The sequence below is a fragment of the Balaenoptera physalus genome, assembly GCF_965194825.1.
Source record: "Balaenoptera physalus genome assembly, chromosome: 3".
Lineage (NCBI taxonomy): Eukaryota > Metazoa > Chordata > Mammalia > Artiodactyla > Balaenopteridae > Balaenoptera > Balaenoptera physalus.
In genome coordinates this window covers 12,880,702-12,894,862 of record NC_138890.1, presented here as the reverse complement: position 1 = coordinate 12,894,862, position 14,161 = coordinate 12,880,702, and the positions used below count along the sequence as shown (strand labels likewise).

Sequence of the window (14,161 nt, the reverse complement as noted above, 5' to 3'; positions counted from 1 at the left end):
GTATTCCTCCCTCTTACTGACTGCACAGTACCCACACTGGTTTTTTAACACCCCAAGCACAGTCCCACCTCAGGCCCTTGGCACATGCTGTGCCCCCCTACCTGGAATACTTCTCTCCCTCATCCTCACCCTTTGGGTCTCAGCTCAGCATCCCCTTCTCCAGGAAGTCCTTCCTGACCCTCCCCCACCCACCCCAGGCTGGCACTGGTGGAAGCTCTCTGGGAGTCTTTGCTTCGTGTCTACCACCCTCTCCAGACTGTGATCTTCAGAGTTCCCCAGAGATGGACTTTGAGAACGTCAACAAATCTCTTAACCTCCCCGAGCCTTTGTCATTTCGCGGGTAAAATGTGTTCTTTGTGAGGCTCACAGAATTGTAACAACAGGTATTGTTTGAGGAAAGCATGTCCTGAGCTCTTTCTTCACACGTATAGAAACTGAGGCCCACAGAGGGTATGAGGAAGAAGTCACTCACATGCTCCAGGTCTCCCATTTTCTCCTGTTTAGGGTCCTTCCTGAGGGACATAGTCCTTGCCTTTGTGGCCCACTCTAGACCCAAAGAGGAGGGTGGGAGAAGATCTTTAGGGCCCCTGGGAACTTTCAGCCCTTGTGAACTCCTAGGGTGACTCGTAGGGCCTCAGTTTGCCCTCTGTTGAGGGGGAAAATGTTGCCTGGCCCCCCTTCCTCACAGAGCTGGAGAGGGGTTGTCCCTCGAGCTTGTTTAGTGAGTTCCAGCCTCAGGGCCTTTGCACTTGCTGTTCCTGCTGTCTGGAGCACTGTTCCCCCACTTCTCCCAGTGGCCAGCTCATTCTCCTCCTTCAGATTCCTGCTCAAATGTCACTTCCTCAGAGAGGTCGTCCCTAACCTCAGTGGCCAAAGTCACGCTCCTTCTAATCATTCATTTGTTCATTCATTCATGTCATACCATCACAGGGCACCTACTGTGTCCAAAGGTGTAGGTGCTGGGGACACCGATCACCGACTTTCAAAGCTCACAGCTGGCTATTGGATAAATAAGTCAACATGATCATTTCTAATGGGGATGTGTCAGGAAGGAGAACTATGGTGACATGATAGGAGGTGACATGGTGAAATCAGAACTTCTGGAGGGAGGTGGGTGTTGATTGGAGATCTGAAGGGGATGAGAGAGCCAGGCACAGAAAGAGCTGGGGAAATACCTGGGGAAGAGGACACAGCAGGTGCAAAGGCCCTGAGGCAAGGTTGCACCTGGAACCTCGAAGAGGGAATGACTCACCGGAGGAGAAAGATGAGGTAGTGGGATGGGATCTGAGAGGGTTTGGGGCCCTTCTGCTACCCAGCTCTGTTGCTCGGACCACACAGGACACCTCCCCTCAAGTCTGTAGTCCCCACCTCCAATTCAACCATCCTAATTCCAGAGCCTTATGCTGATTCTTAACAATAAATCCTTCCATTATTTTTATTTTAAAATACAAAATCCTGGGACTTCCCTGGTGGCGCAGTGGTTAAGGATCCGCCTGCCAATGCAGGGGACACGGGTTCGAGCCCTGGTCCGGGAAGATCCCACATGCCGCGGAGCAACTAAGCCCGTGCGCCACAACTACTGAGCCTGTGCTCTAGAGCCCACGAGCCACAACTACTGAGCCCGTGTGCCACAACTACTGAAGCCCGCGCGCCTAGAGCCCGTGCTCCGCAACAAGAGAAGCCACCGCAATGAGAAGCTCGCGCACCGCAACGAAGAGTAGCCCCTGCTCGCCGGAACTAGAGAAAGTACGTGTGCAGCAACGAAGACCCAACGCAGCCAAATAAATAAATGAATAAATACATAAATAAAATAAAATACAAAATCCTTTGTGCAGAAGCTGGTATACATTGGTGTGGGCTTTTACCCTTTGGGAAAAAAATAAGTGCGTGTTTCCGATCGACACCCAAGTACAAAGCCGGAAGCATGCATTTGGGAGGTCAGGGAGCCTAGCTGCCTCGCACGCCCTCCCCTCCACCTGGGCAGCTCCTGGAGCTCCGCCCCCCCCCATCCCCCACCCCAAAGCGGGAACTCGACTGCTGGTCTTCCCGTGGGGAGAGATTGGAGGTGGATTTATATTTATTCATTATCTTTTTCTGAATCTTCCCAGTTCTCCGCAGTGGGTTTGTGATACTTTTATAGTCTGAGTGAAGAGGAGGGACAAAAATGTTATCCTTAGAAAAAAATAGATTTCCCAACTGCAAGGAGAGCTGGAGGGAAGTCTCCGCACTTCCGGGGCGCTGGGGGCGGGGGTAGGGGGCGTGGGCGGCCTCCAGGCGCTAAGTTATTCTGGTTTCTAGGCGCCTCTGCAGCTGGCGAGCTTTTTATAAAAAAGACAAGCCCCGCCCCTCGTCTCCTGAGGAGGAATCAGGGAGATGAGAATTTTCCTGGGGCCACACGCCCCCTGCCGGGTGTGGGGACCAGAGTTGGGGCGGAGGGCAGAGACCTGGAATGGAGGCCAAGGTCTCGTTCTTCCTCCCCTCTCCCAATTCTGACTTTTTCACATGAAGATGGATGTGACGGGTCACCTTGGACCCCAAAGTCTCCATCTCTGAGTCATTTTGCCAGGATGGAGGAGGGAGGACTCTCTGTCCCTGTCTTTTTAAACTCAGGAACCAGGGAGGAGTAAAGCATCTCCCACCCCTTGTCTTTATTGTTGGGTCTTTGAACCTCGCTCGTATCCTCCCTGTTTCCCAGGTTTTTTACCGCAGACTTTGCGAGTTTAGGGGACAGGCCGTCTTTCTGCCCTACTTCCGCCATTTCGTTGAATTTTTCTCTGGAAAATGGGGAGCAGGAAGGAAAGGAGTTCCTGGAGCGTTCGTTAGCCCCTTCCTTTTTTCTGGAAATTGGTGGGGAAGGGTGACTCTCTTGATCCCAATTTCTTCTTTCTTCATCTCAGAAACAGGGTGGAGCATCTACTAGCCCAGCCTCTTTTGGGGGTCTTACAGCTGAAATTAGACGGAGTCTATCTTGACCCCTATTTCCGCTTTTTCTTCTTTTCTACTTATGTTGAACCCAATAAATAGGAGACGTGGAGCATCTTCTCGAACCTCTGTTCCTCTTTTCTGAAATTGGGAATAGGGAGCGTTTAAGGAGAGGTCACAGCACCCTGGACTGAAAGGGGACCTGCTGAGTCTCCGACCTGAGTGCATGGGGGCGGGGAAGTGGAACACCCCAAGAAGACCCAGGCTCAGCCCAGGCCTCAACGTCTCGCCCCTTCAACCGCTCGGGAACCGTCATTGGACAGGAGGAGGGAGTGACAATTGGCTACTTTGCCCGTCGCTCGAGGACTTAAGCCAATGAGAAGGCGCCGCGCAGCCCCGCCTCCCTAACGCTAAAGAGAGGCGGAGCCGGCAGGCGATTCCTCCCCTCCCGCACCGCTTCTGCTAGCTACTGGATGCGCTCTCTGGGCCCCGCCCCATTCTCGCGTCAATCTGCGTGAGAGCCCCGCCCCTCCCGGCTCTGTGTGCGACCGTGGACCACATCCCCATCTGTGGCTCCTCCCCAGAATGGCGTCACGACCGCATCTGCATGTGAAGCCCCTCCCCTCTCTTTGCAGGACGTCACCGCGGACTGCAGGGGCCTGAGCCGCTACCGTCGCCTCCGCTGCCACGCAGCCCCACATCAGCGCGCTGGGGGCCCTGTCACCGCCGCTGCCAAAAAAGTCGCTGCCGCTAGGGTCGCCGCCGCATCAGTGCAGGGCAAGGTGAGCTCCCGGACGGTCCGGTGCGCTCCCTCTCGGAGCACCTACATAACCTTCATTTGACTGATGGGCTGGGGTAGGGGGACGAAGTTGGCCGGCGTTAAATGAGGGGAATGATGCGGCGGTCGCGAGCCTGGGGAGGGGTAGGGCCCCGGCTCCCTCTACCTGCCCTATCCTCACCCCCACCCCCATCCCTCCACCCCCGGCTCTGCGGCGGAGGGGGAGGGGAGACGAGACGAGTTCCTTGCGGGAAGCTGTGCGCGCGGGAGGCTCCGTGCGTGCGCGTGCGCGTGGTGTGCACACGCGTGTGCGCGCCCGCCTGTGCGGGCGGATCTGTGTGTACCCTTGCTTGTGTACCAGGGTATTCTCGTGTGACCCCTTGGAGGTCCCGATCCAAGTTTGTGCGTGTTGCAGGCATGTGGAGGGAGACGCGTGGACTGTGCGTGTGCGTGCACAGCAATGTGCATATGTGCGCGAAGATGCGTGTCCGTGTGGGTGAAGTGTACTCGGCTGCATGGGTGGAGGACGCAGTGCGCACGGGTGGGTTTGCACATTTGTATATGCATGTCGGTGTGCAGACAGGCTCTGTCCCGTGCACCGAGTGTGTTCGACGCTCAGATATGCACGAGCGTGTCTGTGTGTGCCCTGCTGTGTGCATGTGAGCGTGTGCACGCCCCGCTCCTATCACGTGATGTAGCTGTCTCAGCCCAAGCTCTCCCAGCCTGGGAGTCTGGGAGGAGGACTGCGGACACGCGTCCCCGCGGTACCATACACGCGTGTGCACGTGCGCCCGCGTGGCTCAGTTCTGAGGAAAATGAATGATTGATGGGGGGCGGGGCCGGCCGTAGTCACCCCTCCAGGCGCAGCTGTAGTGCTTAGATTACAGCCGGACCTGGGGAGCAGGCCTGCTGGAGGGGCCTGCAGGGGTGTCTCCATCCCCTTCGCTCTGAGGTTCTCCCCTGAAACCTCGGGCCTTTCAAGGTCATGGCCCGCCCTCTGCCGTGGGCCGCACCGTTAGTACTGGGGCTCCTGATGGGATAAGGGTAATCTCCATCCCTCTCTGGGAGCTCTCCATCCTGAGCCTGGGCTTGGGTGTTTGGGGATGGAGGGAGACCCCTCACGCTTGCCTACGACCCGCACCCCCAGATGGCATCCGCCACAGACTCTCGCTATGGGCAGAAGGAGTCCTCGGACCAGAACTTCGACTACATGTTCAAGATCCTCATCATTGGAAATAGCAGCGTGGGCAAGACGTCTTTCCTCTTCCGCTACGCAGACGACTCCTTCACGCCTGCCTTTGTCAGCACTGTAGGCATCGACTTCAAGGTCAAGACCATCTACCGAAACGATAAGAGGATCAAGCTGCAGATCTGGGTGGGTCCAGCTGGGGGGATTCTGGCTTCATCACTCTCCCTACCGAGAATAGCAGCCCCAGCTTCGCCTATTTCTTTCCTGTCTAGATTCATTCATTACACACTGGGCATTTATCAAGCACTTACTGTGTACAAGGGGCTGGAGGCACTGAAGAGAGTGCCCCTGTCCTTCCATCAGTGCCTAATCAGTGCTCTTCAGGGGTGGGGAAGGAGCAAATGCTGGGTCCTCTCCTGAGCCTGACATCATCAGATGCATCATTTGCTTGGTGCCTCAGTTTCCCCATGTTCAAGTTCCTCCATGTGTGTCTGTATCAGGTTGCAGAGGGATCTTGACCCCCAACCTCATTCCCTGGGACAGGAGCAGGCTCCTCCGTCAGGGTCTTCTGGCCACTTCCCTCAACGCCTCCGAGGCCTGAGGAAGCCTGCTACATCCCAAGTCAGAACTGTTCGTTCCCTGCTCCCAGTCCTTCCACGGCTCCCACCTCACTCCGGGTAAAACCTGCACCCCTCCCCGCAGCCAGACCCTGCCTGGTCTGCCCCCGTTGATACCCCATCTCGTCTGTCTCCTTCCATCTCTGTCTCAGCCTCTTCATTGTTCCTCAAACGTACCAAATGCAGTCCCACTTCAGGGCATTTGCCCGGGCTGTGCCTTCTGCCTAGACTGTCCTTCCTCTGATCCCCACACGGCTCCCTCCCTCATCCTTCAAGTTTTAAAATTGAAGGCAGCCCACGCTGCCCATCCTTGTCGGGCTTTTTTCTCCTCAGTCCTCGCCACCCTCTGACGATACATTTTCTACCTTTTCACGGGTTTATTGTCTGTTTCCTGCACTGGATTGTCAGTTTCACAAGGGCAGTGATTTTGGTCCATTTTGTTTACAGCTGTGTCCCCAGTGCCCAGCACAGGGTGTGGCACAGGTACACGTGTGTTGAATGAATGAGGGAACGATCCTGTAGGTACCTTAGGATGACTGGGTACCACATTCCCAGTGCAGGCAGCCAGCTCACTCTCCCTGACCCACTGTGCCTCTGGGCAAGCCCCTGCTCCTCTGGGCCTCGAGGGGGCTGGACTTGACCATCTCAGAGTTCATACCCACTCTGAAGAGTTTCCGTGTGTGTCCTCTCTGACACCCTGTCTCTTCTTCCCCAGGACACGGCGGGGCAAGAGCGGTACCGGACCATCACGACAGCCTACTACCGGGGCGCCATGGGCTTCATCCTCATGTACGACATCACCAACGAGGAGTCCTTCAATGCGGTGCAGGACTGGTGAGCGTGCCCCCACCTGCTCGCAGATGGTCTTCTGAGCTAGGCTTGGTGTAAAGCCTGGGGTACAGGCAGAGATCAGAGAGCCCCAGCCGCTTGGCAGAAATGTAAATAACAATATTGGGGTCCCAGCCCTGCTATCAATCTATAATCATTAAAACAGTGTGGCATCAGCTCAAAATAATGGGAAACAAGGTTTCAGGTGGAAAAATGAAACTGTAAACATATAGGAAAAAAAAAATCTGGGACAGAAAATATGAAGACAGTTTGCATAGGTTAGAGGATATAAACATTTACATTTTCTGACTAGAGTAATGATAAATTTTGAGAAAATGTCTGAATTTGTTTTAAGAGCGAGAATTCTTCTCTGGGGATGGGGGGATCTGGGAAGGATGGGAAAGGCTGCTTGAAAGAGGACCTCCCAAGAGCAGTGAACTGTGGGAGCAGACACCTGCAGAGAGTGTTCCTGGCAGGACAAAGACGGGGAGGAGGACCGAGCCTGCCTCCCTCAAGAATTAATGGGAGGTGCGGGCTGGAGTGGGGTGAGGACGGGGAGAAGGGGGAGAGGGGGGCGGAGCTCAGATTCTCCAAGCCCTAACCCTCCTCTGTCACCACCTCCTCCAGGTCAACCCAGATCAAGACCTACTCATGGGACAATGCCCAGGTGCTGCTGGTGGGGAACAAGTGTGACATGGAGGATGAGCGGGTGGTGTCGTCGGAACGCGGTCGGCAGCTGGCTGACCACCTGGGTGAGTACCCAGCGAGGCGGGACACCCACGGGCTAGGAAAGGGACACTGAGGCCCCGAAAGGGGAGGAGACACACCCAAAGTCTCACAGCAAAGCCAGGATGGGGCGTGGATTCGAATCCAGATGATTCATACTTTCTGCAAGCTGGCCTTGATCCAGGGGCCATTTGAGGTGAGTCTTTTTTTTTTTTTAATTAATTTATTTTATTTATTTATTTTTGGCTGCATTGGGTCTTCATTGCTGCGCAGGGGCTTTCTCTAGTTGCAGCAAGTGGGGGCTACTCTTCGTTGCGGTGCGCGGGCTTCTCATCGCAGTGGCTTCTCTTGTTGCGGAGCACGGGCTCTAGGCACGCGGGCTCAGTAGTGGTGGCTTGCGGGCTCTAGAGCACAGGCTCAGTAGTTGTGGTACACGGGCTTAGTTGCTCCGCAGCATGTGGGATCTTCCCTGACCAGGGCTCGAACCCGTGTCCCCTGCATTAGCAGGCGGATTCTCAACCACTGCGCCACCAGGGAAGCCCCTTGAGGTGAGTCTTGATGGATGCTTAGGAGTTCACTCTGCAGGAAGTTTCTGGTTCATTCTGATACTCTCACTGCCCAGCCTTGTGCTGGGTGTTGCTGGGCCCCTGAGAGGCCTCCAGCTTTGTGAGAGAGGGAGGGACCTCAGCTGGGGGAGCCAGGCTCCTGGCACAGGTAAGTCTTCCTGGAAGTGGGCCTTGGATCTGGTACTTGAAGAAAAAGGGTGGTCTTTCAGACAGAATAAACAGTGTGGGCAAAGGCCAGACGTGGGAAAGATCCTTTTGGCAAATAGTTTTACGTGACTGGAACATGAGGGTCACTTGGAGGAAATATGGCTGATCTTGCAGGGCCTGAAGCACGAGCTGAGGAGCCAGACTTTTCAGAGGGCAATAGGGAGCCATGGAGAGTGTGTGAGCAGGGGAAGGCCTGGGATCTGAATGTCAGATGCCGCCAGGGCCAGGGCTGGGCTGTATGGTGGAAGCAGGGAAGTGGGTCTTACCAGGGCTCTGGGGACAATGAGAGGGGACAGTTTTAGGGTGAAGAAAGGAGTGCAGGAAATAAAGGCTGACTCAGTCCAGTGTTGCTTCCCCAAGGGACCTGTCAGTGCCTTTAACGTGCAGTTGGCACTGGGAATCTCCAGGTGTTACCTGCCCTCGGAAAAGTGTCTCTGGGCGTGGGGGGACCAGGGTCCTCACCCCTCCCTTCCCCGACCACAGGGTTCGAGTTCTTTGAGGCAAGCGCCAAGGACAACATTAATGTCAAGCAGACCTTTGAGCGGCTGGTGGATGTCATCTGCGAGAAGATGTCCGAATCATTGGACACAGCCGATCCTGCAGTCACGGGCACCAAGCAGGGCCCACAGCTCACGGACCAGCAGGCGCCCCCCCACCAGGACTGCGCCTGCTGAGAGCTGCCCCGCCCCATCCTGGCCCCGCCCCCTGCCCGCCCCCTGCCCGCCCCCTGGGCCTGAGCCAGGGCCCCTACTGGCCATGGGCGTGAGTCCCCTGCCCTGATTTAGCCCATCACCCTATTTATTATCGTAGCTATTTATTTATTTATTTATTGGAGGTGTCCCCCAGGGGCTCGGGCACCCCACCTGCTCCGTGCCCCACCCTGTACATACAGCCCTGTTCCCGCTCTGCAGTGGCGTGTCGTGGCCCCGTGAACTCACCACTCACCCTTCTCTCCAGAGCCCACCTTTTTATAAATTCACCCCCATCAACAGTTAACAGTTTTGAATAGGGGGCCGGATGACACCCCAGGGCAGTCTGGTTGCGTGATGCAAGGTAGCCAGACCTGCCAGCCCCCTGGCTGTGACACGGTAGGTCCAGGTGGCTGCAGGCATCTCGACGTGGACCACGGGGTGGGTCAGAGCCAGGAAATGGCCCGCCTGGCTCCTCGCCCCCAAGGTTGTACCTTTTTTTGGAGGGGGGCGGGGGCTGCTGTGGATATTCACCACCCTGGGACACCGCCTCCCACCTGACCTGTTCTGATGTCATGAGTGTCAAACATGTCCCCCAGTCCCCCCAGGAGATGTCATGACAACACTACACACACCCAATAAAGTGAATGGACGACACAGTGTCCCTATGAGCGCCGGCCTGCCAGTGCTGGCTTTGCTCATCCACAAGATTTTCAATTACAAAGAATTTAATTCTCTGTACTTCCATAGTCCACGAACAGAGGATGAGACTGGAGGCTATCCAGCCCCACCCAAGGCTCAAAATTCTGGGGGCCCTGCTCCAAGGGTATGGGCGATGTCCCCACCTTGGTCCCAGAGCCCAGCCCGCAGGAGTGTTGAGGGCTTGGTACTAGCTGGCTGGCTGAGGCCCAGGGCTGAGGATGGAACATCTGTCACCAGTCACTTGAGGCTCTCCCAGAAGGGTTGGGGGATGACGGTCCATCTTCATGGTCGTGTTCCAGATGGAGAAACAGAGGCCCGGCAGTGGGCTTGGAAGGGGCAGCCCAACCGGATGCCTAGGAATCGGGGTGGGCCTAGGCCTGGGCCCAGCAGTCTGTTCCACTTCCTGCCGAGGCAGCTGGTCAGCTGAGGGTCAGTCTTGCCCTGTCTGGCATGTGGTGGCAGTGTGGGGCAGCTCAGTGCCCAGGGCCACACAGCCTGGGGGCGCTGGGGGGCCTGGGATCTGTCCACACAAGAGGATCTGGTTATAGGCACTATTCATCCCTCTGGACTCCTCACTGAACCCTCCTCCACCCGTCAGGGCTGGGGTCAGCCTTGCTGGACAGATGTGGCAGGGACCTGGCCGAGGTCACATCAGACAGAAGACGTGGGCTTGGTCTTCACCCCGCTGGTGGATCAGCAACCCACCCACCCACCATGGGGTACAGGTTGTCGTGGGCACAGGAGGCCCGCACCCTGGAGCGTAGTTGTACTGCCATTTGGGGCTCACACATGTGGCCCCCCAGGAGTCCCCTGGGTACTTGGTCTGCCCACTGCACTTACCCGGTATTTCAGATAGGAGAGGTATGTGTCCCAGCCCAGCGTCAGGCCGTTGATGTAGGTGACTCGGAACTGGGGGGGCACGAAGAGGAAATTCACCAGCTGCGCAGCGGGCCACACGCACCAGTCAGCCTACGGGGAGGGGTGGAATGCAGTGAGAGGCGGGGCCGGGAGGGACCTGGGTGGGGCCGGGTGGCTGTGAGAGGTGGGGCTTTGAAAGGGGGTGCCTGTGAAAGGGAGAGGAGGGACAGATGCAAGGGGGCGGAGATGAAGGACAGGCGGGGCCTGGGAGGGCACGCCCACCTTGTAGAATTCCCAGAACTTGTCCCGCAGCTCCTGGCAGCTCTCGCCCAGGGTCTGGCCCTCCAGGCAGCCAAGGCCTAGGAAGGAAACCAAGAAATCAGAGTGTCAGAGGCTGGGGAGTACGCGGAGTACGACGGTAGAGCGGGTGGGGTTGGACCCCTGAGGAACAGTGTCTCAGGCAGAGGAAACAGGACACTTAAAAGCCTTGCAGTGGGAAGGGCAGCACAGCAGGGTGGGTAGGGTGGGTAAACAACAGAACAAGTCAGAGAGAGGTGAGAGGAGAGAGGTCTGTCGTGAATAATCGCGTACCCTGACGGATGGGTACGCCACACACCCTTGTTGTGGCTGGGGCTATTTTATTACCGGTCCTAGGATGATTGTGCCCTGTCACCGTCAGTCTCAGCTCCCCTTCCTCCAGCCTCAGAGCCTTTGCATGGGCTGTTCCCCCTGCCTGCTGGCTCCTTCTTCAAGTCTCAGCTGAGTGTCTTCTCCTTTGGGAAGTTCTCCCAACCACTGTCCAGGGCAGCCTCATCAGACACTGTCTTCATCCTTCCTACATTTAGCGTCATTGTCTGTAATTCTGCCATTCACACTTGCCTCCACTGGGTCTGCCTATCACCACTGTACCCCAGCCTTCAGGAGGTGCATCAGTAATGGGTCTCCACATCCTTAACACAAAGCTGGCTCTGTCCCTCCCGACCTATGAGGGGCAAAGCCCAAGCTCACGGGGCTCCTTACCCAAGAAGTACCAGACGCCCAGCATGGGAGAAGCCACCAGTTGGTCGACGAGGACCTTCCTGAGGACGTTTGGGAGGCCACGGAAGCCAGATGCAGGGAGCAGGCGGTCCAGCCAGAGGTACCAGTAGTGCAGGAAAGGGCCCATGCTGCAGCCCACTGCAAACATGCTCGCTGTGGGCGGTCCAAGAGTCAGGGGGTCCATGTTAGGCCAGCAAAGCCCCCAATTCACTCTCTCCCTGTCTAAGACCTGGGTAAGCCTGACACCCTCCCGGAGCCCAACCCATTACTAGCCCCACTGCCACGTACCATTCCAAGAGCTGCGTTTGCATTTTCTTCCCTCATTCCCTCACCACCGTGGCAGAGGGTTCTACCATCGCCCCGCTTTCCAGAGGAGGAAACAGAGGCACAGCGGGTAGGGAAGTGTGGGACCAGGGCGCGATCCTAGGCTGGCTGGGGCCAGACGCTGCGCCCTTGACTACCCCGGGTGCAGCATCCTGTGCTCAACGCTAGGTCTCTCAGTGCAAGGGAGAGGGAAGCAGACCAGGGGTTGGGCGGGGACCTGACCCTCAGGATGGGAGCGAACAGAAACCCCACGTATGGTAGGGGATGAAGACCCCCGAGGGGGGAGGGGGCAGAGATCGGGGAGGGGCTGTCTAGGATGCACGCTGAGGTCAAGGGTCTTGCCAGGGACTGAGGTCTCGGGTCATGGGTCACGGCACGCGGGTCCGGGTCACAGGTCTCCGAATTGAGGTTGGGGCCAAAGATCCTCTGGGGTCAAAGGCCAGCAGCACTCGCCCCCTCACCTGAGCGCCGAGGGTCAAACTTCTGGCCGGGCCGGGCGCGGATCTCCCAGGACTGGCGCGCTCCATCCCCGGCCGCCATGAGAGCGCCGCAGCCCAGCGTGTTGGTGACGAGCAACGCACGGCCTTGGAACAGGGGCTGCCCCGCGGCCCAAAGGCCGCGCAGCCAGCACCAGCCGCCGGACACCATCGCCTGCCGGGACCTAGGAACTGGCACACCCGGCCGCCCTGCCCATGCCGGCCAATCTCCAGTCACCCCGCGTCCCGGATGCCCGCCTCGCGCCGTGCTACCCAATCGCACGCTGCCTTCGTGATTTGCACGCCTTCACCAAGTCGCTGCAGCCAATCACCGACCGCTTATCTCTTCACTTTGCCCGCCCCGAGAGGTATTAGCCAATCAAAAATCGGCATCCCCTCTAGCGGCTAACTGCCGAACGAAGCCGCACACCGCCTTCCGCGCCTTACGGGCCAATCGCAAATAGGCTTCGCGTCACACCGCGCATGCCAATTGCTGTCGTTCTAACCTCGTTTTCCCGCCCCTATCTGCTCTGGCCTATGGGTAACCGCCGCCACACCCTTATTTGCCTGCCCAGTACTGCACTGGCCAATCGGAGAGCCTCGCTGACTATCGTTAGGCTGGCAAATCACTGACTGTCGTCCTGCCTCCCGCATTGAGATGGCCAATCTTGAACAACTCCACCGAGTTCTCTCTTGTAGTTGCCCTCCAGATTTCCAGATTCTCCCGGAATTCCTGAAATGGGGAATCGGACTGTGGCCATGACTACCGGGGCGGAAGTCCAATCCCGCAGAGACTCGAGAAAGTGGGGGCGGGGCTACAGTTCTGCGGCGCGCGCAGGCCGCTGGGATTCTTGTGTAGACGTTGACCTTGGTCCTGACTACTGCTGGGTATCTGACCTCAGTTCAAGAATAATATAATTAGGACTTCCCTGGTGGCGCAGTGGTTGAGAATCTGCCTGCCAATGCAGGGAACACGGGTTCGAGCCCTGGTCCGGGAAGATCCCACATGCCGCGGAGCAACTAGGCCCGTGAGCCACAATTACTGAGCCTGCGCGTATGGAGCCTGTGCTCCGCAACAAGAGAGGCCGCGATAGTGAGAGGCCCGCACACCGCGATGAAGAGTGGCCCCCGCTTGCCGCAATTAGAGAAAGCCCTCGCACAGAAACGAAGACCCAACACAGCCAAAAATAAAAAAAAAATAAAAAAAAAAGAATAATTAAAACGTTAGGCACTGTTCTGGGCACATGATGTGCATGTGCATTAAGATTTCACAGCAACTTTGTGTTGCTGCAGGGACAGTTTTATCACCATGTTATTTCCTGTGTGTGGAGGGGAAAATGTGAGTTTCAATGGAAATCTATGCGTTACCTACAGGAGCAGGGTGTCGCAAACTGTCGCCTGTGGGCCAAATCCTGTCGGCGCCGGTTTTGGTGAGGCTCGCGAGCTAAGAATTCTCTTACCTTTTTTAATTGGTCGGTGAAAAAAATCCAAAAAATATTCTGGGACATGTGAAAATTATATGAAATTCAAATTTCCGAATCCTTAAATAAAGCTATGTTGGAACACGGTCATGCCCATTTGTTTCTTTATTGTCTACTCTCATTACAATGAGCAGTTGCAACAAAGATTGTATGGTCTGCAAAAACTAAACTATTTACTATTTGACTCTTTACAAAAAAAATTTTTTTTCCTCTTTGTTAGAGGACACCCTTCAGGGTTTTCTGATTTTGATTCTATGGGAGATATTTTATAAACCCTGTGGTTATAACTGATAACAGGGAAAAATAATTCTTCCCTATAGACATGCAAATGAATTCTGCCAAGTGGAGAGATGCCCACCCCCAATTTTTTTGCCTTCATTTGCACATTCATTTTACTGTGCTTGTTTTGTCTGTTGTTTGGTTCTTCTTTGAAATGGGTTTAACGCCTGATCAGTTGCCTTTATTAACAACGAGTTAATTTTTAACACATGCTCATTTTTATTTCTGTATGAGAGTCGTGATTTTTACCTCTTTTGGGAAAATTATCCTTCAACACTTCCTATTGCTGTCAAGTAGCTAAGCCTGGTATTCCAGGTTCCAGATTTTACTGCATTTTGGTGGAAAACCTCCAAAATGGTTAAAAGAGGGGGAAAAGTCAAATTATGATTCACGAAACAGAGTCAGGTAAACTTTTTCAGCAGAGAAGTGCATTTCATGGTGGCTGAAGCCCTGGCAGCTTCAAGAGGTAAGAGAATCTTGC

General features: G+C 55.8%; 2 protein-coding genes across 2 annotated transcripts; one reads left to right on the top strand and one right to left on the bottom strand.

Annotated features, from left to right (window-relative positions):
• The first annotated feature begins 3,544 nt into the window (after positions 1-3,544).
• On the top strand, positions 3,545-9,179 carry RAB3A (RAB3A, member RAS oncogene family). The gene is made up of 5 exons (XM_082456244.1): positions 3,545-3,704; positions 4,848-5,075; positions 6,222-6,340; positions 6,962-7,086; positions 8,317-9,179. The coding sequence occupies exons 2-5, from the start codon at positions 4,848-4,850 to the stop codon at positions 8,505-8,507; spliced, it is 663 nt and encodes a 220-aa protein (XP_082312370.1). The 5' UTR covers positions 3,545-3,704; the 3' UTR covers positions 8,508-9,179.
• Positions 9,180-9,232: 53 nt separating this feature from the next.
• On the bottom strand, positions 9,233-12,172 carry MPV17L2 (MPV17 mitochondrial inner membrane protein like 2). The gene is given in 6 exon segments (XM_082456243.1): positions 9,233-9,692; positions 9,694-9,744; positions 10,065-10,193; positions 10,365-10,441; positions 11,103-11,273; positions 11,906-12,172. Coding segments are annotated over 6 exon segments (801 nt in total). The 5' UTR covers positions 12,093-12,172; the 3' UTR covers positions 9,233-9,506.
• Between the last annotated feature and the right edge of the window lie 1,989 nt (positions 12,173-14,161).

Excerpts from the sequence above, each read along its gene's own strand:
- RAB3A (XM_082456244.1), top strand. The coding sequence starts at position 4,848 with ATGGCATCCGCCACAGACTCTCGCTATGGGCAGAAGGAGTCCTCGGAC. Across the intron at positions 6,341-6,961 it reads TTCAATGCGGTGCAGGACTG|GTCAACCCAGATCAAGACCT; the intron begins GTGAGCGTGCCC and ends CACCTCCTCCAG. Across the intron at positions 7,087-8,316 it reads GCAGCTGGCTGACCACCTGG|GGTTCGAGTTCTTTGAGGCA; the intron begins GTGAGTACCCAG and ends CCCCGACCACAG.